The sequence below is a fragment of the Bombina bombina genome, chromosome 4, assembly GCF_027579735.1.
Source record: "Bombina bombina isolate aBomBom1 chromosome 4, aBomBom1.pri, whole genome shotgun sequence".
In the NCBI taxonomy this organism is placed as follows: Eukaryota; Metazoa; Chordata; class Amphibia; order Anura; family Bombinatoridae; genus Bombina; species Bombina bombina.
Genome location: NC_069502.1, coordinates 251571750 through 251596556, shown reverse-complemented (window position 1 = coordinate 251596556; position 24807 = coordinate 251571750). Strand labels below are relative to the sequence as shown.

Genomic DNA, 24807 nt, shown 5'->3' with positions numbered 1-24807 from the left:
CTTGTGCAATTATGGCATAAATGGTTGTAAATGCTTCTCTGGGATCCCCTTTGTCAGAAATAGCAGACATATATGGCTTTGACATTGCTTTTTGGTATTTAGAAGGCCGCTAAATGCCACTGTGCACCACACGTGTATTATGCCCAGCATTGAAGGGGTTAATTAGGGAGCTTGTAGGGAGCTTGTAGGGTTAATTTTAGCTTTAGTATAATGTAGTAGACAACCCAAAGTATTGATCTAGGTCCATTTTGGTATATTTCATGCCACCATTTCACCGCCAAATGCGAACAAATAAAAAAAAGCGTTACATTTTTCACAATTTTAGGTTTCTCACTGAAATTATTTACAAACAGCTTGTGCAATTATGGCATAAATTGTTGTAAAAGCTTCTCTGGGATCCCCTTTGTTCAGAAATAGCAGACATATATGGCTTTGGCTTTGCTTTTTGGTAATTAGAAGGCCGCTAAATGCCACTGCGCACCACACGTGTATAATGCCCAGCATTGAAGGGGTTAATTAGGGAGCTTGTAGGGTTAATTTTAGCTTTAGTGTAGGTATCAACCTCCCACATGACACATCACACCCCCTGATCCCTCCCAAACAGCTCTCTTCCCTCCCCCACCCCACAATTGTCCCCGCCATCTTAAGTACTGGCAGTAAGTCTGCCAGTACTAAAATAAGAGTTTTTTGGGGATTTAAAAAAAATAATAATAATAATTCTGCTCTGTAGGATCCCCCCTTAGCCCCCAACCTCCCTGATCCCCCCCAAACAGCTCTCTAACCCCCCTCTCTGCCTTATTATGCGCCATATTGGGTACTGGCAGCTGTCTGCTAGTACCCAGTTTGAAATCAAATGTTTTTTATCAAATGTTTTATTTTATTATTTTAAAACTACTATTTTCTGTAGTGTAGCTGCCCCCCTCAACCCCCAACCTCCCACCCTCCCAGATCCTTAAAATGTATAATGTTCCCACCCTCTCTCCCACCAAGTACCACCTTACTTGTTGTTCCATAGTGTAGGGTTCCCACTCCCGCGCGCGCACGCGCTCACGTGCACGCGCGCGCACTCGATCCCGCCCCCCTTCCCACCGATGGCCACCCACCCGCCTCCCTGGATCAGCTCCCACCCACCAACGAACATAGCCATTAATGGCCGATGCAGAGAGGGCCACAGGGTGGCTCTCTCTGCATCGGACGGCTAAAAAATGTTATAGCAGGATGCCTCAATATCGAGGCATCACTGCTATAACATGAAAGCAGTTGGAAGTGATCAGGATCGCTTCCACTGCTTTCAAAGACCAACGACGTACGGGGTACGTCCTTGGTCATTAACTGCATTTTTTTGCAGGACGTACCCCATACGTCGTTGGTCGTTAAGGGGTTAAAAAGGCACAGAAAACCGGGTCTGTCTAGAAACAAGTATTTAATTGCTACGCGTTTCTCAGTCCGTAAAGGACCGTTTCCTCAGGCATATACAAAGGTGTTCAACAGGCTACCATTTATACCTGACAGTGACCCGGAATCAAAATGTGGAGGTCATCTCCAAAGAATTGACAATAAAATGTTAAAAAACAAAAATACAATAAAAAATGGAACATGTATCAAAATTGTGTTTGAGCAGCAATCAGATAATATATTCATATCATGAAAAAACAAAAAACAAAAAGAACAAACATAAAAACAGCATGTATTTGCATTGATGAGTAACACCTGTGATAGTGTTTCTGAAAAAAAAAAAGGCTAAACCTGTGTATGTATCCCATCCTATAGATAAACATGTTGTCACCTCAAAAGACTATTGGGTTATATGAAAATAAGATCCCAATGGTGACTATTGTTTAGTGTGCAAAACAAATCTGTATATAATCAATAAAGAATATATATAAACTAGAAAAAATATATATATGGGTTGGGCTCGAACCCTTGACCTTGTGTATGCTAGGCTTTTACTGATCTAAAAGAGCTATTCAGATATGATAACAAATGAAATTGATATCACTCGTAATATACCAAACAATAGTAGATAATATGGATGTATTAGAAATATGAGTTTGCAGAAAACATTGTTCTTGTAAAGAGCCCTCATATCTTATATTCTAGAAACAGAAATAAGATGGTTATGGTCGATAGATTCTAGATAGAACAAGAAAAATGGTCTTTTATGTATCTAGATAATGATTTGAGGAACGCTATCTCAAACTAGCGGTCCCAAATATAAATTAAATGTCTATGTAAATGTTGAAGGTGTTGGATGAAGATTAAATGAAAGAATATAGCAATCCTTGTTTGGAGAGATATAAATACGCTATATGCTAGCTGTTGTAATACTGGTAAAAAAGTGATGTAAAAATGGTAAAAAATGGTTCATGGAAAAAACCTATTGAGAAATATTAGAAAATTGTATATATTAAAAAATCTAATGATGTACTGCTAAAAAGTGTATATATATATAAAAAGAACCTTCGTTTAAAGCATATATTTTTACTAAATGCTAGCTGTGAAGGTTCTAGTGATACTGCTCATGATATTCTTTTTCTAAACTCATATTGATAATAAATTGTTTCATATATTTTGGGTGGGATACGAACCCGTGTCTATATATGTAAGGACCCTATGTTTAGTCCGATGAGCTATCTGGAAATAGCAAAGTATATAGGAATCTTAGTGTGGTTGACTCTAAACTAATCGATATAACATTAAAAATGCTGTACACTAATAGGAGTGATTCAACTCATTGATTCTTAGTGTTTGTGTGTATCTCTGATGGTGATGTCTTGATTAATAAATGTATTAGAAAATGTTGTAGAGAATCTATTGATGTAAACTGGATATGTATATGAGATCTAAATATGATGTATGTATCTGAGAAAATGTTGTAATAATGAATGTATGAAAAATATCGTTGGAAATCTGTTGTTGTAAACTGAATGTAGTATGTAATGTGATCTCTGCAAAGGACGGACTTATATGAAAGCAGCCAAATCAACATTGGCATTCAAACCCAGTGGATACAAAGTTTTGAGTTTATGTATCCAATAAGTTTCTAATTGTCTAAGTTTAATTAGACGATCATAATCAGTGGATGGAGGTACATGGTCTATCGGAATTATTTTAAAAATATCTGCTCTACCATCATGTATTGTTTCACAGTGATTTGGAACACTGTGATTAATCTTACTTTTTTTTACAATTTTTACAGTTTTTACAATTCCGATAGTGTTCACCCCAACGGGTGCGTACGTTCCTAATGGTACGCCCAATGTATTTAAAAGATATATAATATACTTAGATTCGCAATTGAGGCGATGTAATATCTGATAAGACAAACCAGTAGTGTTAGATTTAAATGTTTTTTGAGAACATATAAATTTACACATATTACATCCTCTTTTGCCACATTTATATGAACCATATAATCTCAAAAAACTCTGTGTTTTTTTCAAATTACTTATAGATGATTGGCTGTGTTTTACCCTTTTGCTAGGTGCTAGTTTGTTCCTAAGGGTTGGTGCCCGTCTGTAAACAATTTTAGGCCTCTCCTTAACTATATTTTTTTAAAAAGGATCCTTTTGAATAATGTTCCAATGTTTGTTGAGTATATTGCAAATTTTTTTATGATTGCTGTTGTATTGTGTTATAAAGAGAGGTTCACTATTGGCATCCCTATTAAAAGTCATTGAAGATCTAGAGAAATTATCCAAAAATCAAAAGAAACAATATTATTTTCATAAAAGTGAACAAATAGCTTTACATACTTTGGCCAATAACAGAAATTTGATAATCAGGGATGCCGACAAGGGCGGTGGTATTGTCTTACAAGACATTGGTGACTATTTAAAAGAGGCAAATAAAATTTTAACAGATACAAACTATTACAGAGAAATCATGTTCAATCCCACTAATACCTTTATAAAGGGATATAATGATCTGATACAGAAAGGAATTGCAACAGGCATTTTGAACAAAGAAGAAAAAGAATTTCTAAAAGTAACCAATCCTAGTGTAGCACACTATTATCACCTGCCCAAAATACATAAAAACCAAGCTAATCCACCTGGGCGCCCTATTATAGCAGGTATAGGCAATCTCACCTATAACCTATCTTTTTATATAGACCAATTTCTACAAAAATACGTGGTCAATTTACCCTCTTATATCAAAGACAGTACTCACATTTTATACCAACTCAGAAATGTTTGCAATAACAATAACCTAATATGGATCACTTGTGATGTTGGTTCCCTCTATTCCAATATTTGTCACAACATGGGAATCAATGCGATTTCAGTTTTCCTAGAGAAAGATCTATACATGCCAGATCTTCAAAAGGAATTCATTTTGGAAGGGATAGAGTCTATACTCAAACATAATTATTTTATCTTTCAGGACAAATTTTTTCTGCAAGTCAAGGGTACGGCCATGGGTACCAGGTTCGCCCCAAGTTTTGCCAATCTCTTTATGGGAATTTTTGAAGATCAATACATTTACTCTGCAAACTTTTGGGCGAACCTGGTATTCTATGGCCGTTACATTGACAATCTCATTTTTATTTTAAAAGGGGATATTGCTCTAGCCAATTCAATAGTAGAACATTTAAATAACAACCATATGGGTCTTACTTTCACAGCTAATATCCAAAATTCCTCAATAGAATACTTGGATTTATTGTTGAGCTGGGGTAGTACAGGGAATGTTGTCTCCAAAACCTTTTTCAAAAAGGTGGATAGCAACAGTTACCTTGATTATTCCAGTAACCACCACATTGGGTGGAAAAGAAATATCCCTTTTAGTCAATTCCAAAGAATTCGTCGGAATTGTTCAGAGTTAGATACCTTTGACTCACAAAGCATGATTTTGTATCAACGTTTTTTGGACAAAGGTTACCCAGCTGATTTACTTGATCGATGTTTAAAAAAAGCACGAGACTTGGATAGAGATCTCTTTTTTGAAAAGTTTGAAAATAACACAACCAATCCAAACAAAACAATTAATAGGGATGCCAATAGTGAACCTCTCTTTATAACACAATACAACAGCAATCATAAAAAAATTTGCAATATACTCAACAAACATTGGAACATTATTCAAAAGGATCCTTTTTTAAAAAATATAGTTAAGGAGAGACCTAAAATTGTTTACAGACGGGCACCAACCCTTAGGAACAAACTAGCACCTAGCAAAAGGGTAAAACACAGCCAATCATCTATAAGTAATTTGAAAAAAACACAGAGTTTTTTGAGATTATATGGTTCATATAAATGTGGCAAAAGAGGATGTAATATGTGTAAATTTATATGTTCTCAAAAAACATTTAAATCTAACACTACTGGTTTGTCTTATCAGATATCACATCGCCTCAATTGCGAATCTAAGTATATTATATATCTTTTAAATTGTGTTCGTGGGGTCCAATACATTGGGCGTACCATTAGGAACGTACGCACCCGTTGGGGTGAACACTATCGGAATTGTAAAAACTGTAAAAATTGTAAAAAAAAGTAAGATTAATCACAGTGTTCCAAATCACTGTGAAACAATACATGATGGTAGAGCAGATATTTTTAAAATAATTCCGATAGACCATGTACCTCCATCCACTGATTATGATCGTCTAATTAAACTTAGACAATTAGAAACTTATTGGATACATAAACTCAAAACTTTGTATCCACTGGGTTTGAATGCCAATGTTGATTTGGCTGCTTTCATATAAGTCGGTCCTTTGCAGAGATTACATTACATACTACATTCAGTTTACAACAACAGATTTCCAACGATATTTTTCATACATTCATTATTACGACATTTTCTCAGATACATACATCATATTTAGATCTCATATACATATCCAGTTTACATCAATAGATTCTCTACAACATTTTCTAATACATTTATTAATCAAGACATCACCATCAGAGATACACACAAACACTAAGAATCAATGAGTTGAATCACTCCTATTAGTGTACAGCATTTTTAATGTTATATCGATTAGTTTAGAGTCAACCACACTAAGATTCCTATATACTTTGCTATTTCCAGATAGCTCATCGGACTAAACATAGGGTCCTTACATATATAGACACGGGTTCGTATCCCACCCAAAATATATGAAACAATTTATTATCAATCTGAGTTTAGAAAAAGAATATCATGAGCAGTATCACTAGAACCTTCACAGCTAGCATTTAGTAAAAATATATGCTTTAAACGAAGGTTCTTTTTATATATATATACACTTTTTAGCAGTACATCATTAGATTTTTTAATATATACAATTTTCTAATATTTCTCAATAGGTTTTTTCCATGAACCATTTTTTACCATTTTTACATCACTTTTTTACCAGTATTACAACAGCTAGCATATAGCGTATTTATATCTCTCCAAACAAGGATTGCTATATTCTTTCATTTAATCTTCATCCAACACCTTCAACATTTACATAGACATTTAATTTATATTTGGGACCGCTAGTTTGAGATAGCGTTCCTCAAATCATTATCTAGATACATAAAAGACCATTTTTCTTGTTCTATCTAGAATCTATCGACCATAACCATCTTATTTTTGTTTCTAGAATATAAGATATGAGGGCTCTTTACAAGAACAATGTTTTCTGCAAACTCATATTTCTAATACATCCATAGTATCTACTATTGTTTGGTATATTACGAGTGATATCAATCTCATTTGTTGTCATATCTGAATAGCTCTTTTAGATCAGTAAAAGCCTAGCATACACAAGGTCAAGGGTTCGAGCCCAACCCAGAGGAAAACATATATATATTTTTTCTAGTTTATATATATTCTTTATTGATTATATACAGATTTGTTTTGCACACTAAACAATAGTCACCATTGGGATCTTATTTTCATATAACCCAATAGTCTTTTGAGGTGACAACATGTTTATCTATAGGATGGGATACATACACAGGTTTAGCCTTTTTTTTTTTTTTTTTTTTTTCAGAAACACTATCACAGGTGTTACTCATCAATGCAAATACATGCTGTTTTTATGTTTGTTCTTTTTGTTTTTTGTTTTTTCATGATATGAATATATTATCTGATTGCTGCTCAAACACAATTTTGATACATGTTCCATTTTTTATTGTATTTTTGTTTTTTAACATTTTATTGTCAATTCTTTGGAGATGACCTCCACATTTTGATTCCGGGTCACTGTCAGGTATAAATGGTAGCCTGTTGAACACCTTTGTATATGCCTGAGAAAACGGTCCTTTACGGACTGAGAAACGCGTAGCAATTAAATACTTGTTTCTAGACATACCCGGTTTTCTGTGCCTTTTTAATATTACCACTGTTTGCAGTGGTTATACCCAGTTTGGTTTTTATCCCTTTGTTCCATACACTGACATTGGAAACTCGTTTGGAAACAAGGCTGATCGTGTGAGCAGCTACCCTTTTGGGATAAACAACACAGCCCTTTGGACTTCCACAGTGTGAGTAGATTTTATTATAACTACTGTTTTCCAGTTTTCCAAACTGATTCACACTATGTTGGCGCCCCTTGTTTTTCTATCCTCCTGACATAATTATATGTTTAACTGATTTCCAGACTTGAAATCTGTGGAAACGTTTGTTTATGTTATTCAATCATGCAGCCTCCAGCCTCCAAAAGACCTTTATTCTTTCATTTGTTGGGTCCAAACAGCAAATACAGCGTTTCAAGCCTGCAATTGTTATGTATCCTTAAAGGGACATTGTACACTAGCTTTTCCTTTGCATAAATGTTTTGTAGATGATCCATTTATATAGCCTATACAGGTTTTTTTTTTTAGTTTTTTTTTTTTATATAGTTTTGCTTATTTTTAAATAACATTGCTCTGATTTTTTAAGACTCCTAACCAAGCCCAAAGTTTTAGAATACCGACGTATACCTACTCCAGCTTGCTTCTGTTTGTTTAAAGGGTCTTTTCATATGCAAAAGAAGCGGGGGGGGGGGGGGAAGTGTGTGCTATTTCCCACTTGCAGTGGGTGTTCAAGCTACCTTTTAACAGAGCTAAACTGCGAGCTTCTAAGTAAGTTTTTAAACTGTTTTATACTGGATTTTTAGATCAGTGTCTGTGCATATTATTCTTTATAGTAGTGTCTATTACATGCAGTTATATGAAAATTGGTGTATACCGTCCCTTTAATTACATACAGGTTATTATTACCTTTTATACCCTCATCTGTTGTGCAAAAATCACAAGCTATTTCATAATGACATCTTGTGGCCAAATTCAGTACAACACCTTATTAATCTTTTCCATTCACTTATTGATATAGATTGTTCATAGGTACAGATAATAATAACATTATGAATATAAAAACCTGTATATACAATTAAAAAGATGAGCACACTGCACAATATGGTATATATAGCTATAGAAACAGTGTCCAATCAAAATCTATATTCAAACCTTTGCGAATCAATGTTTCTAATTTTTGTATCCAGAACATTTCCCTTAATTTTATAAGATGTTCCCTATCACCTCCCCTCCTGTTTTCCATTATTTTGATACATTCAGAAACGTTTGTTTGCTGCAGAATATTTTGCCATCCGCTTCACCCTTGGCAATATAAGTGCCCAGGAACTACAGCGGACAGAGGAGCTATCATCTTCTGTCATATTTACCAGACTCTCCATGATTCTATGTGCCAGTCAGTTGCTCTTTGCTCTAAATATCTGATCTGCTTTTACCATAATCAAACGCACCAACAGCCGGGCAGTACATAAGGCATTTTGTGCAAGGCATTTGCTGCCCCGCAGGGCACTGCACTCCTGTCAGCCCCTGTATAGTGCTAATGACTCTCTGTGAGTAATGGTAAGATGAGGGCTGGTGTAGGGTAAAAGGGTTTTTGTCATTTCAGAGAGATGGATAGCGGAGGGCTCTGCCCTCTGTATATGGACTGTAGTCGCACAATAGTTTTAACTCTGTAGATGACTGCTTTGTAGTCTGTATTCATTACCAGCATGTTTGATCATTTATCACAGAACTGCACAAATCTCCTATAACTGTAAACAGTTAAGATATTTGAATAATTAGTTTTAGTTCACTGTCCATTGCCTTATGTCACCCGAGGTTAATTACATCAGTAAACCAGTAAATGGAACAACTTTTTTTTTTAATACAGCAAATGGTTGGAATCTTACACCTTTTGTCTGCAAATAGGGGGTAGTTGTACTTAGCCTGCTGATTCTTTTTCTTATGTTACACAGGCCTAGTCACACTGAACCAATTTATACTTATCCATGTACTTTAATATACACCTTTAAGATATCAGAATGCGCAAACATAAATGGAAAAAGCAGGTGAATTGCAGCTGCATAATCACAGAGATATCCATTGCCCAAGTATCTCTTACTGGATGCTGGCAGCCCCCAAAAGGTTCAAACATAGGTAAGATTGTTACCTTAATACCGGCTATGTGGTAATCCTAAACATACGTGAAGGCTCCTGTTGTAAGCAATTATTAGTAATGTTTAAGTCTTGTCCTCTTTGTTTAATATTTTGGTTTTAAGTTGTTGTAGTTATACTTGTTCTAATAATAGAGCAGCACAGGCAGGATTTACTTCTTCCTAGGTTCTAACAAATTGACTGCTCATTGAGTTTGAGCACCTCTTGTGGACACTAGCAGTATTGCTTCTGCATATTACCAACAGGACTGTAAAATCTTTTGTGATTCAGAATATTATCAATGTATCAATTAGTATTGGCAACTTTTTTTGAAGAAAATAATGAGACTAAGGAATTGATACATTTCACTTCAGAAATGTACAAATTATACAGTAGTTACTGAAAATAAAACCCACTTTATTTACCATTTGATACAGTTTGGTACACCAAATTCTTCATATAAATTAGCTTCATTCACACAGTATTTCTGCAAATCTGTGAATTCTATTTCACATTTTAGGCACAGTGGGTGTAAAGACAAGGAGTACAATATTAAAATGTCTGAAATAAATATTTAACATGTACAAAATAAAGGAATACAAGCAGATAAATATGGAAGCCTGTGAGACAGTAAAACAAATTTGGGCAAATAAAGGAGGGGTTGCTGCAACCCTTGTATCAATATATCAGTGTTGAAGTTAATGCTGCAGCCCTTACATACCTAACTGTCATGACATACTGATACCTGAGATGACTTGTGTACTTTGTTAAGCATTAATGTGAACCTGTGTCGTCTTAATACAAATCATTTTAAACTACAGTATATGTGTTCTAGCTTTGCAGGGGTTAAACACATAGTTAGATGCAAGTCACAGTGCAGTATTTAATTTTTTTTAACATTTATATATATTAAATTATTTTATTTTTGTATGTTTATGTCCATTTAACAAAAACCTGTATATTTGTAAAGAAAAAAAAAGTCAAGTTGTATATAGTTTTTTTAAATTAATTTGACTTTTGGATGGATTTAATTTATTTGTAGCTATCCTTATATTACATTTGTCTGAGGGATTATAGGCGTCTGTTGCTAGGTGCAGTAGGCATTAGCCTGTCATTTAGAATGGCATATTAGACTCTTAGGGCCCAATGATCTAAACTTTGCAAGTTCAGATGTGGGTTTTTCTCGATGACCCTCGCAGGGGCTGCCTTTGTGTAATTATCGTTAAAAAAAAAGGGGAGTTGCAAGATATATGCGCACATTAGAATGTTAGAGGATTGGGGGTGACAGAGTTATATAGTTACAGGATTTGTCTAAATATAACTGTATTTATATGTTGAATACATAGATTCTTTATAATATTATTAGAAGACAATGCCTGTTGTGGAGTCTTAGTTTAGACAGAACCAAACAACTAGTGTAACTAATTGTAGAGAATACAATGTAGTATTTAGAAACAAGCTCCACAAATACAAATTAATAATACACTCTGCATCTAATATGGTAGATTACATAGAAAAATGTCCGTTTAAAAAGTTCATACATTCTATATTTTATTACTTAAACTAGGAACACACATGCATACAATAGCTTGAGCAAAAAGAATTAAAAATACTTGAACCAGGTAAATTATAAATATCAAGATGCTGAAATAAATATCTGCTATATTTTTCTGACAGCCAACAAACTATATATTGAGCGAAAATATACTAAGCCCTTACAATCCGAGGGCTATATTACGTTTAGCAATTAAGGCTGAAAGATTTGCATAAGTATTAGTATATCAACAAGCCATTAAATAAACCAGGTAAGCGGTTAAAAATTAGACAACAAGGAGAGACAGAGCTGCTCCCTAGGTGTCCAACAGGAGCAGAAATTACTGGTGGAAAGGGGTCTTTCCTACAATCAGGACAAGAAGAATAGGCCTAAGGGCAAAAATTCTAATTTTTGGTCCTTTTGTAACTTCAAAGGACAGAAGTCTCCCTCTTCTTCTTCCATGGGAAAGCAAACCAAAAAGCCTTCATCTGATGCTAAATCAGCATGAAGGGTCTGCCCCCAGTTCAGTCTTGGATCAAGTGGGGGGCAGGCTTTCTTCCTGTAAGGGAACGAGGTCTAGGATTCTATTCAAATCTTTTTTTGTAGTTGCCAAAAAGGAGGGAACCTTTCGCCCAATTTTAGACCTAAAATGTCTCAACAAATTCCTCAGTTCCGTCCTTCAAAATGGAGACCATTCTTCCCTTGGTCCAAGAGGGTCAGTTCATGACAACCATAGACCTGAAAGACGCATATCTGCATGTTCCCATTCACAGGGATCATCAGCAGTTTCTGAGGTTTGCTTTTCTGGACAAGCATTTCCAGTTTGTTGCACTTCCGTTTGGCCTTGCCACGACTCCCAGAATATTCACAAAGGTTCGGTGGCTCTTTTGGCAGTGGTCAGATCTCAGGGGATTGCAGTAGTGCCTTACCTGGACGACATTTTGGTTCAGGCATCATCTTTTCAACTAGCAGAATCTCATACAGAGATGTTGTCTTTTCTACGTTCCCCTGGGTAGAAAGTGAATCTGGAAAAGAGTTCCCTTGTTCCAGCTACAAGGGTGTGTTTCTTAGGGACTATCATAGATTCCCTGTCCATGAAGATTTTCCTGACAGAGGTCAGAAAATCCAAAATTCTTGCTTCATGCCTTTCTCTCCAGTCTACTTTTCGTCCATCAGTGGTTTCTCCGAGTCGGTCATTGATACCTTAATTCAGGCTCGAAAGCCTGTCACCAGGAAAATCTATCATAAGATATGGTGTAAATATCTTCATTGGTGTGAATCCAAGGGTTACTCATGGAGTAAAGTCAGGATTCCTAGGATATTATCTTTTCTCCAAGAAGGATTGGAGAAGGGATTGTCAGCTAGTTCCTTAAAGGGACAGATTTCTGCTCTGTCTATTCTTTTGCACAAGCGTCTGGCGGATGTTCCAGACGTTCAGGCGTTTTGTCAGGCTTTAGTTAGAATTAAGCCTGTGTTTAAACCTGTTGCTCCGCCATGGAGTTTAAATTTAGTTCTTCAAGGGGTTCCGTTTGAACCTCTGCATTCCATAGATATCAAGCTTTTATCTTGGAAAGTTCTGTTTTTGGTAGCTATCTCTTCGGCTCGAAGAGTTTCAGAGTTATCTGCCTTACAGTGTGATTCCCCTTATCTGATCTTCCATGCAGATAAGGTAGTTTTGCGTACCAAACCTGGGTTTCTTCCTAAGGTGGTATCTAATAAGAATATCAATCAGGAGATTGTTGTTCCGTCACTGTGACCTAATCCTTCTTCAAAGAAGGAACGTCTATTACACAATCTTGACGTGGTTCGTGCTTTAAAGTTTTATTTACAAGCTACTAAGGATTTTCGTCAAACATCTGCATTGTTTGTTGTCTACTCTGGACAGAGGAGAGGCCAAAAGGCTTCAGCAACTTCTCTTTCTTTTTGGTTAAGAAGTACAATCCGCTTAGCTTATGAGACTGCTGGCCAGCAGCCTCCTGAAAGAATTACAGCTCATTCCACTAGAGCGGTAGCTTCCACATGGGCTTTTAAAAATGAGGCTTCTGTTGAACAGATTTGTAAGGCGGCGACTTGGTCTTCGCTTAATACTTTTTCTAAATTCTACAAATTTGATACTTTTACTTCTTTGGAGGCTATTTTTGGGAGAAAGGTCTTACAGGCAGTGGGTTCTTCCGTTTAAGCGCCTGCCTTGTCCCTCCCTTCATTTGTGTCCTATAGCTTTGGTATTGGTATTCCACAAGTAATGGATGAATCCGTGGACTGCATACACCTTACAAGAGAAAACAAAATTTATGCTTACCTGATACATTGATTTCTCTTGTGGTGTATCCAGTCCACGGCCCGCCCTGTCATTTTAAGGCAGGTGTTTTTTTATTTTTAAACTACAGTCAGCACTGCACCCTATAGTTTCTCCTTTCTCTTGCTTGTCTACGGTCGAATGACTGGTAGTGGCAGTTAGGGGAGGAGCTATATAGACAGCTCTGCTGTGGGTGATCCTCTTGCAGCTTCCTGTTGGGAAGGAGAATATCCCACAAGTAATGGATGAATCCGTGGACTGGATACACCACAAGAGAAATAAATTTATCAGATAAGCATAAATTTTGTTTTTGTCCCAATCCTTCTTCCCAGAAGGAACGCCTTCTGCATAACTTGGACGTTGTGCATGCTCTAAAATTTTATCTTCAAGCAACTAAGGATTTTCGGCAATCCTCTGCCCTGTTCGTTGTTTTCTCTGGCAAGCGTAAGGGTCAGAAGGCCACTTCTACTACCCTTTCTCTCTGATTGAGAAGCGTTATCAGGTTGGCTTATGAGACAGCTGGACAGCAGCCTCTTGGGAGAATTATGGCTCATTCCACTAGGGCTGAATCTTCTTCCTGGGCTTTCAAAAATTAAGCTTCTGTGGAGCAAATTTGCAAGGCGACAATATGGTCCTCTTTGCATACCTTTTCAAAATTCTACAAATTTTATACTTTTTTTTTTTCTTTTGTGATTCAGAAAGAGCATGAAATTTTAAGCATCTTTCTAATTTACTCCTATTATCATATTTTCTTCATTCTCTTGGTATCTTTATTTGAAATGCAAGAATGTAAGTTTAGATGCTGGCCCATTTTTGGTGAACAACCTGGGTTGTTCTTGCTGATTGGTGGATAAATTCATCCACCAATAAAAAAGTGCTGTCTAGAGGTCTGAACCAAAAAAAGCTTAGATGCCTTCTTTTTCAAATAAAGATAGCAAGAGAACGAAGAAAAATTGATAATAGGAGTAAATTTGAAAGTTGCTTAAAATGGCATGCTCTATCTAAATCACAAAAGAAATAATTTGGGTTCTGGGTCTCTTTAACAACTCTACTGGGGTGCTCTTTGCCTCCTCCGGCTGCCCAGAAGTGAATATCCCACTAGTAATTGAAATGATGTCGTGGACTCTCCATGCCCAGAAAGAAATGTATTAGGTAAGCATACATTTTGTTATCCTTTGTATTTTTTACTTATAAGTATGAATTCCGTGGTTTTTTTTTTTTTTTTGCGCATCCAGTGTACTTAAATTACGATTTAAGCTGTGCATATTGAATACCATTTAGTCCAGGGTAATTTACATAGAATGTTTTTTTTTTTTTTTTTTTTTTTTATAAAATATGATTTTTGGGACTTCCGGTGGGCGGCGCTCCAAGATGGCTGCATTTCTTTGAAGCTCCGAGACACTTGGTGAAAGAAAACCCTTTTGCAGCCAGGATCCATTGCCATCCACGCCTCTCTTGACAGCTTTGTGTCCGAGAATCATAGTGGATAGAGAAACTATTATCTTTTCTCCCACTGAAGGCATATTAAAGGAAGAAACCGTTTGGTGCAGTGGCGGGTCTTCATCCGCCACACTGTACATAGTAATTCTTGCTTTGCAACAGAGCTGTGGGCACGGTTACTGAATCCACTAACTCCTAAGTTTTAAATGATGGATACAGGAATTGATCTTACTGCACAGATAAAAATTATTTTTCTGCCGGCACTAGAACGCCTGGTCCAAAGCTATGAGAAACTGCACGAAGTGGTTCTGGCGACTGGGAGGTCCTGTAATGTAGACTCTACCAACATGCAAAACTGCTCCTCGGCACCCGAACCGCAGGACTCACTCGCTACAGATCTGAGGGGGCTTGTTACATCTGACGATTCAGCAGTTCCCTTCTCAGATTTGCCTGAAAGACTCTTGCCTTGTGACATGGAAAAATGCTTACCTCCGCTACACTCGTCCGTCATGAGGGCCTTTGAGCCTGAGGGGCTAGCTGCAGAGACATGTGACATCGAGGTGCCAGCTGTGTCAGGCGCATTGCAGGATTTCTCTTCACTGTCTGTTGCACAATATCAATCTCCTACTGAGGTGCTTTTTCTTGTATACCAGACAAGATGGCCGCCAGACTTGTGTTGTGTAACTACGATCACCATACCTGAAAATATATGGCATGGACTCAGTCTACTGACAGTCGATTTGAATCGTTGCCGAGCCGCTATTGCTGACTGTAGGAAGCTCTCATCGTAACACATGCATAAATGTTAATAACAAACAAAGTCACAATAATGATATGAGCACTATCACTAATAATGATAATATTAACACTAATATGTATGATAATTTGATATTAAATGTAGATAGTGAAGAAAGCACTTTAGTAAATAATGTTGTAAATGACACAAGCACTTTAAACTTGGATGATAGTAACACTAATTCGAATGATAACACTATTGTTACTGAAAACACTAATTTGCACTTTAATGTAGGAGCTACAGAGGATAGTTTAGTTCAAAACATTTCTAATTATGTTTTGTCAGACACTGAATATACTATTTTAAACAAAGGTTTATCTTATTGTTTACCAAATATGCATGATGAATTTATTATAGAACAAGACTTAGAGAGATTTTTTAGAAAATTGAAACTCAAGGTACATTTTGCTGCACTCAAAGATATGACAGAATCAACTCAAGTGACTAAAATTGATGGTACAGATAAGGATATAAAATTTAATAATCCCAAAATATTTGGCATCAAAGGAAAGAGTAAATTTAATCCGCCTACACAACATAGTGTAGCCACCTTTGCTAAATTAGTCCAAAATGAAGTAAAAAACTTATTAAAAAGAAATAAAAAGAGAGAATTAGTGCAAACTAATAGGAAACAACAAGATATTATTAATAAGTTAAGAAACAACAAAGAAATTATTATAAAGGAAGCAGATAAGGGTGGGGCGGTTGTTTTATTAAACAAAATTGATTATGTCAATGAAATACAAAGACAATTAAATGACATCTCAGTATATGAACCTTTAGCCAGAGACCCTACAATACAAATAGGCAAGGAAATAGAATATATCACCAATTTAGCAGTTAAAATGGGCATTATCACAGCTGAATTTAAAGAATCTTCAATTGAAAAAACCCAGTAAGACCAGTAATATATATCACACCTAAAATACATAAAGACAAATTTCACCCCCCAGGCCGCCCTATAGTGGCAGGAGTAAATTCTATATTTTCAAAAATTGCTATATTTTTAGACAAAGTATTACAGCCTTCTTTAATAGATACATCATCTTACCTAAAAGACACTAATGACTTTCTCACTAAATTAAAAGATATTGGACATGTTGGAGATAAATGTATCCTATATACATTAGATGTTACTAGCTTGTATACGTCGATTAAACATACTAGTGGCATAGAAGCTGTAACCAATACATTAAAAGTGGACAACAAATACAATGAGAAAGAAATACAATTCTTAATAGATTTAGTATCTATTATTCTATATCACAATTATTTTCTCTTTCAAGACACTTTTTTTCTGCAAAAGCAAGGTACAGCAATGGGCTCCAGCGTCGCCCCAACATATGCCAATATTTTTATGTCCCACATAGAAGAAAGATTTGTATATTCACATCCATTATTTCTACAATATGGTGCAGCATGGTGGAGATTTGTGGATGACATATTTGGCATATGGTGAGGTGACGCTGGTAGCCTATTGCAATTTGTTCAACATCTTAATTCATCTGTCGCTGGGCTAAAATTTACACTTAATATGGATGAAACAGGGGTGGCCTTTTTAGACACCTTTGTCTATACTGAACAAGGTTTTTTAAAAACTGATCTGTATGTTAAACCTACAGACAAAAACAAAATATTGCAATATGACAGTTTCCATTCAGGTAAAACAATAGAAGCCATTACCCAGAGGTCAATTTGAAAGAGTGAAAAGAATAGTGACAGATAAAGACAAATGTGAAGTAAGATTACATGAAATGGCAGACAAATTCAAAAGAAGAGGTTACCCAGAAGAATTAATTACAAAACAATTAAAATACATCAAAAATAAGGAAGATGAATCAAAAAAAGACAACACAAAAGAAAACAGGATGATATTTGTAACACAATATAACACCCTAGGACCTAAAATATCACACCTTATAAATAGGTACTGGCACATACTTAGGGATTGTAACCCCCAGGTTGAGGAATTTAGAAACATACATATGATGGCCTACAAAAAAAACTAAAAATTTAAGAGACCTATTAGTACGTGCAGATATTGGTAGTAAAAAGAAGGTATCACAAACAAAAATAGGATCTGATAACATAGGGTGTTATCCTTGCTTACATTGCAGTCATTGCAGCTCCATGATAAAAGGGAAAAATTTCTTTCATCCCACCAAGGGGACCAAATATCCAATAAAAAAATACTTAACATGTAGAAGCACATATGCTATATATCTCATCAAATGTCCTTGTGCCAGAATTTACATAGGGGAAACGAGTAGGGAAGTCAGAACTAGGATTACCGAACACAAATCCAACATCAGGAACAAAAATACAGAAGCTCCTGTTTCCTGTCACTTCTTCTCCATGGGTCATAACATCAGTCAACTTAGATTTCAAGTCATTGAACAAGTTGACAGACCCAGGAGGGGAGGTGACAGGGACCAATTGCTAAAAAGAAGGGAGATGTTTTGGATAAACAAATTAAATACCTTAATACCTGAAGGTCTTAATAAAGATTTTGATTGGTCATTATTTTTCTGATTAATGGTTGTAGCATTATCTGTAGCAGCATTTTGATTCTGATTTAATTACGTGTATAGGTTTTATTTTAATATGTATACAATTTTTTTTTTAACATTCATGTGATAAATATAGAATAGAAAGAAGACATTTTACAAAGATTTACAAAAGTCTGAAGTTACAAAAATTGAATATTTTATTTTATCACATGTAATCTTAAATTTTAACCATAAGATGGCGCAATTGTGTAGCCTGATAAATGTTAGTCAGGTATAAAAGCCACACCTGTACACTATTCAGTAGACATGATTAAGAACCAAGTTATGGTTTGAAACATATAATGTTTTAGCCTGAGGAAACAGCTTGTTTTAGCTGAGAAACGCGTCGCTTTTTAATAAAGATTTTTACAGAAATACACTTGCTTTTTGGACACCCCTTTTTTATCATTTGTATGCTGCTAACTCTCTGGCACCTGAGAGGTATCTTGTTTTCATCTGGAGGGATCAGTCTACTGGGCGACTGTTTGGTTCCAGTCTGCAGTTTATGCACCTGCTGGTGCTTTGAATCTTGTAAGTAAGATTGCTCAATCTACCACTCGCTTGTCTAAACGTTACTGGGCCATGGTTTGCATTTTTTGTGTTCATTCAGGAACCTGTTAATCACTACCATCAAGGACTACAATCTGACTCATGAAGTATACCAGTGAGCTGGACCACTGAGAGGCTCCAGTCTGCTTCATAAGCACCAATGGGTGCACCTCCTTTGTGAGTATTCAATCGCTATCTTGTGGATTTTAGTATCTGTTATCTGGCTGTACTAGGCCATGTTTGGCGCCTCTGTGTTTTATCTTGTTATGGTTTGAAACATTGTTTGTATGATGGACCCTGCAAGGAAACAATAAAGGTTTTTTAAATTTTACTGGAGGCTGGAAAATTACTTCTTTGACTGTAGGAAGCGACATGAGAACTGTTTAGTTATGGGAATAGGCTGATCTGGATGTCTCCTCTGTGTATGGTAGAGGATTTGCCGCTCTCTGACCCTATATACTTGGACGAAAGTTTATGTATACTGCTGCATAATCATAACAATGCCTCAATTCTTTAGTTAAAATGTTTGTTTATTAGGTTGTTTTCTCTTGTTTATTTGCCTGATTACTGTTATGTTATCCATCAGATCCTCCTCCTTAGTTAAGAAACTACTTCCCCATGAACACACCGGTTATGTATGTATCACAATATATGAATCTGCTGACCTAGGCTATACATATAACTCATTGCTGGATCACAGACGCTTTCTGATTTAAATGACCCCTTTAGGGATAATTTGAACGCAGCACTTATATAATCCTCCTACATAACATACTGTAGATAGTTTTTTTTTTTTGTTTTTTTTAACACATTGGTTCTGGAACTCAGGCTCCAATCGTTCTAACTCGGTTGCTCCAGTTGGGAGTACCAGTGCAGCATACAAAGATAACAATCTTGTACCTAGACCTGATAGTTACCTACTTCTTTAGTATTTAGATCACTGTTTAACCCCACACCATATATTTAACACTTACTTTACCTATTTTAATTTTATGATGTTAGCCTAAAAATCTCCAATGTCATTTTCCCTTTTCTTTATGTCAAAAGCCAATACTATATCACCTTTTTAAGAGACACACACCTTCTGAACCTTACAGCCACTTCTGTATGTGTCTGGAATTTGTTGAGGACTATTAATTCTCATTATATAGGAACCTTTGCAATCTCCCTGTTATAACACTACAAATATCTATTACATGGAAAACACCATTTATTTGAGTTCTATTCCACGACCATTCAGATACCTTTTAAGTTAATCCTCTACCTACATTTTACACAGATTATTGCTTCATGGTTGTGCATGCCCCCAACAATCTGCTTACTGTTCAATATAAGTTTCTACAATATTGTATCTTATATCCTAAGGGTTACGCTGATATTTCATAATAATGCTAATAGGTTCTATGATGTTCAGCCTTTGAGGGCAGTTTGGGACCAAGTTAACGCAGCAACCTTACCGGAAAATGTATGGCGGGATAGGTACTGTCTATAATGTTCTCTTAGTCTGGATTGGCTGAGTTCTTTGTTGTTTTATTTGTTAATTTTTAAGTTAGTTTGTTTAAAGTATTAAAACTCTTGACACTTCTATTCATATTGTGGTAGTTCTACTATTAACTCTGTTAGACGGGACAAACGCATCTTACAGAAGTTGAACTTGATGTTTACTTCCTATGTAATCCCCCATTATCTCTTTAGATTAAAAACTTTACTAAATCCCTTTTGGAACTTTTGAAGAACTCCGTTTTCAATCCCTATATTTTATGAAAATCTGACTACAGATTGCAGGTGAGGCTAATACACCCTCTTTCATAATTTAAGTAGAATGGAAATAACATACTCATTCCAATGGGCTCTGTAGTCTATATCAATGAATTAATAATGGCCATCAGCATTAAGAGCATTACTACCATACTTCGTTGATGTAAGGGTCCTCTAAAATCAATGTCTTGTTTTATTTTAGGTTGAGTTAAGTTAAGGTAGTTTACTAATTAAAAAAACAAACAAACAAAAAAACCAGCATTGTGGTACAGGTATATAGAAAATTTTCAACCCGTTGAAAACTCTAACATTTACAGCTGCAACTAAGCCTGGTTTTCTCATATAGGTGTGAATATATGTTGCTTCTTATTATTGATTTAACATTTTTACTCTTATGGTTACCTTTTAACGCATCCTGCGAGGTGCGATACTTGTATGCCATGTATGAATGTACCCTTTGTTGGATATAAATAAAAAATTTAAAAAAATAAAAAAAAATACGGTTTTTGATGGAAAAATTTCTTACAATTTTTGATGCACCTTAACAATACAATTTTTTCCCTGCATATTTTAGTGTGAGTGTTCAATTATTCATTTCACAAGATATTTAAAATATGAATTTCATTGCGCACTTTTGTAATATTTGCATCTCCTCCCCATACGTAAATGCAGTATACGCCCCTTAGCGAGACACCCTCTTTTAGATCATTCCACAAGGGAAATAGTAGTACTGGCGAGAATTCTTATAGAATCTCACTAGCCCAGAAACCATTTGGGCCTTTAGTCAGTGTACGTTTATTTCTTATTAATCTTCTATTGTATTTTAAGGACTTTGTTTCCTCAAACTGGTTTGTTCTAAAAATAAAATGTAATGGAAATTTTAGTGGTTGCACAAACCTGTTTTTTTTTTTTTTTCTTTGTTGTTCTGAACCAAAAGATATACAGCACGTGTGACCTAGTATTACGTTTGACTTCTGACTCCTACTGTGTTCTATGTAGTCTCTCTGGGCTCTCCGAGAACGAATCACAGAAGCTCTTTCTCATGATGGCTATGTTTACAAGTACGACCTATCTATGCCTGTGGAAAAGATATATGACTTGGTTGAAGAAACAAGGGCTCGTTTGGGTACATCTGCACAAAGAGTGGTTGGATATGGACATCTAGGTAAGAATTAGTGGTATTTAGTCATTGTGGCTTACAAAAAGGCAGTCTCAGAGCAAGATATAGAAATATGAATAATCCAAAATAAATAAAATATACAGTTGATTAGGAATCCTAAGGCTTGTGTAAGAAAATCTAGCCAATCAATTAATAATGGTGACACAACCTCTAAATTTGTTTTTATAAGAGATGGTAAAGAAGAAGATTAGATATACATTTCTTAACATTACAAATAATGACGTTTTATTTGCAGTATCAAAAATAAAAGTAAATAAGCCTGTGGGTCCAGGTAATATTCAACTCAGAATTTAAAGGTAGCTTTGGTCTATTCAAGCAAAATAATTTGCTTTTCTATTCAATCAGTCATTGTTTATTGTTGTCCAGGATGCAGTACCTCTTCCTAAAAATCGCAGTAAGCCAAAAATAAATTATCATTGTTCAGATAGAGCATAAAACCTTTCAATTTACTGGTATCCTTTGTTGAAAAAGCATACAGAAGCACTTCTTGAAGCTAGCTGGTGATTGGTGGCTATACACATATGCCTCTTGCCATTGGTTCACCAAATGTGCTCAGTTAGGTCCCGGTAGTGCAATGCTGCCCTGGGGCAGATGATTTGTGAGAACAAAAAATGTGCCTGTCCAGTTGTATGTTCTAATGTAATGTCATATAATTGCTCTCTGAGTGAGTGAATTTAACAAATAACCATGTGAATTGGACTGTAGATATATTATATTTTAACACCTTATTACATGTGTATTTTACATTACTTTTATAAAGATATAACTACATTTGATTAAGTGTTCATAGAGGACTTTTGTTGTGTCTCTTTATGTAATAAGATCAATATGACAGTGGATTGGAAAGACTGCACTGCATTGTGATGCAGACTGATAACTTGTAACATCTCGTGCTGGGATATCAGAGTGGTTTGTGAAGGGGGCAAGAACATTAAATACTGCTGTAGAAAATATTAGCATTCTTTTTTGATCCACCCAGTTGAGACTGTACAGCCATAATATTTTGTTTTTATGAAATATTGCCTCCAAAAGAGTCTGTTCTTCAGATAGGTCAAATGCAGCTTCTACACACAAAGTGGTATATAGCTTCCTTGTAGCCAGTTTCGTCGCTTGTAAAACAACCATGATTGTTTAATAACCTTAGAATGCAGTGGAAGGGAGAGATGGTCTTATCGATCACCTTGTGTAAGGAAGAGACCAGGGTATGACACTAAGGGAGCGATTTATCACGCTGAGGCGGACAGGGGCGCACATACGTGGCCCTGTCCACCGCAGCTCGCCTCTGGCAGGCTGAATTACCCTGGCGGAATTCAGCATTGCACACGAGCGCACTTTTGCGCTCACGTGCAATCCCACCCCTGCCCGCGCACAGCCAATCAAGCGTGGGCAGGAGCTGTCAATCTTCCCGGTCGGACTAGACAGCAGAGATTGAGATTCGCCACTTTAAATATAGACCGCTGCTTGTTAAATACGGCGTGCAGGTTCTCTTGTGTGAACCTGCAGCCGTAGTGGGTCGAAAGGGTTTTGAAGCCTTTGATAAATCGACCCCTAAGTGGGCACACATTTAATGCTTTCTCATTGTCTTTGAAAAGGGAATTGATTGGTATTTATATAAGGAGTTTCTGTATTGGTCCTGCTTGTGTGTGTATCTGTGTGAAATATTGTGAAGTAAAGGCAGGTTAGCGATGTGAATGTATGTACCCTGTTATAAAGTATACCTGTATATAAGGCTGGTTTATAGGTGATCTTTTACAGGTACAGCTGATATTCTTATTATACTATATTCTTATGGTATGGGTCAATGTAGATAATTTAATATATACAGTCATGGCCAAAAATATTGGCACCCCTGCATTTCTGTCAGATAATGGTTGCACTTACAAATGTTAAGGCATTCTCATGTTTATTTCTTTTGCTTGTATCGCTATGACACAAAAAAAGTGGAGAAAAAAAAGACAACTCTGACACATTCCACGCAAAACTCCAAAAATGAACTGGACAAAATTATTGGCACCTTTTCAAAATTGTAAGAAATAATTGCATTCCAAGTTTGTGATGCTCCTGTAATTTGTATTTAAACTCACCTGTATCAATTAACAGGTGCTGACAATATAGAAATCACCACGGCAACCAGTTAAAATGGTGAAAATTTGACTCAACCTTTCTGTTGTGTGTTTTTGTGTGACACACTGAGCATGGAGAAGAGAAAGAGCAGCAAAGAATTGTCTGAGGATTTGAGAACAAAAATTGTGGAAAAGCATGGACAATCTCAAGGTTACAAGTCCATCTCCAGAAATCGTAATATTCCTGTGTCCACCAGGGCCTATGAATACCCAAAAACTCCCCTCGCCCATCGGGCGAGTGAATCACAAAACTTACCAGCTCGCAAGAAACTTTAGTCGCCCATGCATATCTGCATGTAGTGTGTATATATCTTATTTAAAAATGCAATATAAATAGTGTTATTGTAATCGCACATGCATTGCAGACAGAGGTCCCAATTTGAATGTTTTGCAAGCTGCTTACTACTTGGGACTTGAGCATTAATAAAAAGGCTTTAAAGGGATATAAAACCCAACATTTTCTTTCATGATTTAGAAAGAACATGCAATTTTAAACAACTTTCTAATTTACCTCTATTATCAAATTGTCTTCATTCTCTTGATATTCTTTGCTGAAAAGCATATCTAGATAGGCTCAGTAGCTGCTGATTGGTGACTGTACATAGATGCCTCATGTGATTGGAAATTGGACAATAGAAGTAAATTGGAACGTTGTTTGAAATTGTATCCTCTATCTGAATCAAGAAATATTTTCTATCACCAGGTAGAAAAAAACAGGGATATTATCTTTGAAAAACTGTATGTACAGTCTTGATTTATTTTCCCCTAAGGTAAAAAAAAATGGGGTAATGATTGACTAAGCATATGTGGGGTAATGATTGACTAAGTATATTTAATTCTGCCACCCTTCAACCTAAAGCACTTTGAGTGGTACTGCATTTAGCTGGACAGTGACTTAACAAGCATGTTAAAAATACTTTTTTTTTCCCCTTTCTGCCCGGCTGCCTTTCAACTACTAGCGCAACACACGGGAGTACGTCAGCATAATGTACATGAGTAAGCTGCCTACCATAACTATATAGTCACTTTAACCCATACTTCATTCATACACACACAGAGAAGAAACACTCTCCGCTCTAGCAGGATGTCTTCCTGTGCAGACCTTAGGGGTGGGAAGTAGCAACTGACAAGGAAGAGACCAAGAGCCATGGAGATAAGGGGAGGTCGTTGAATGC

General features: G+C 36.1%; 1 protein-coding gene across 2 annotated transcripts in view; it reads left to right on the top strand.

The window, feature by feature from the left end:
* The window catches only part of D2HGDH (D-2-hydroxyglutarate dehydrogenase), a 136417-nt gene that overhangs the window by 92503 nt on the left and 19107 nt on the right, over positions 1–24807 (top strand). For both annotated transcript variants that reach the window (XM_053709883.1, XM_053709882.1), the window contains one exon: positions 21329–21494. In XM_053709883.1, coding sequence (XP_053565858.1) covers positions 21329–21494 — 166 coding nt within the window. The remainder of the gene's footprint in view (positions 1–21328; positions 21495–24807) is intronic.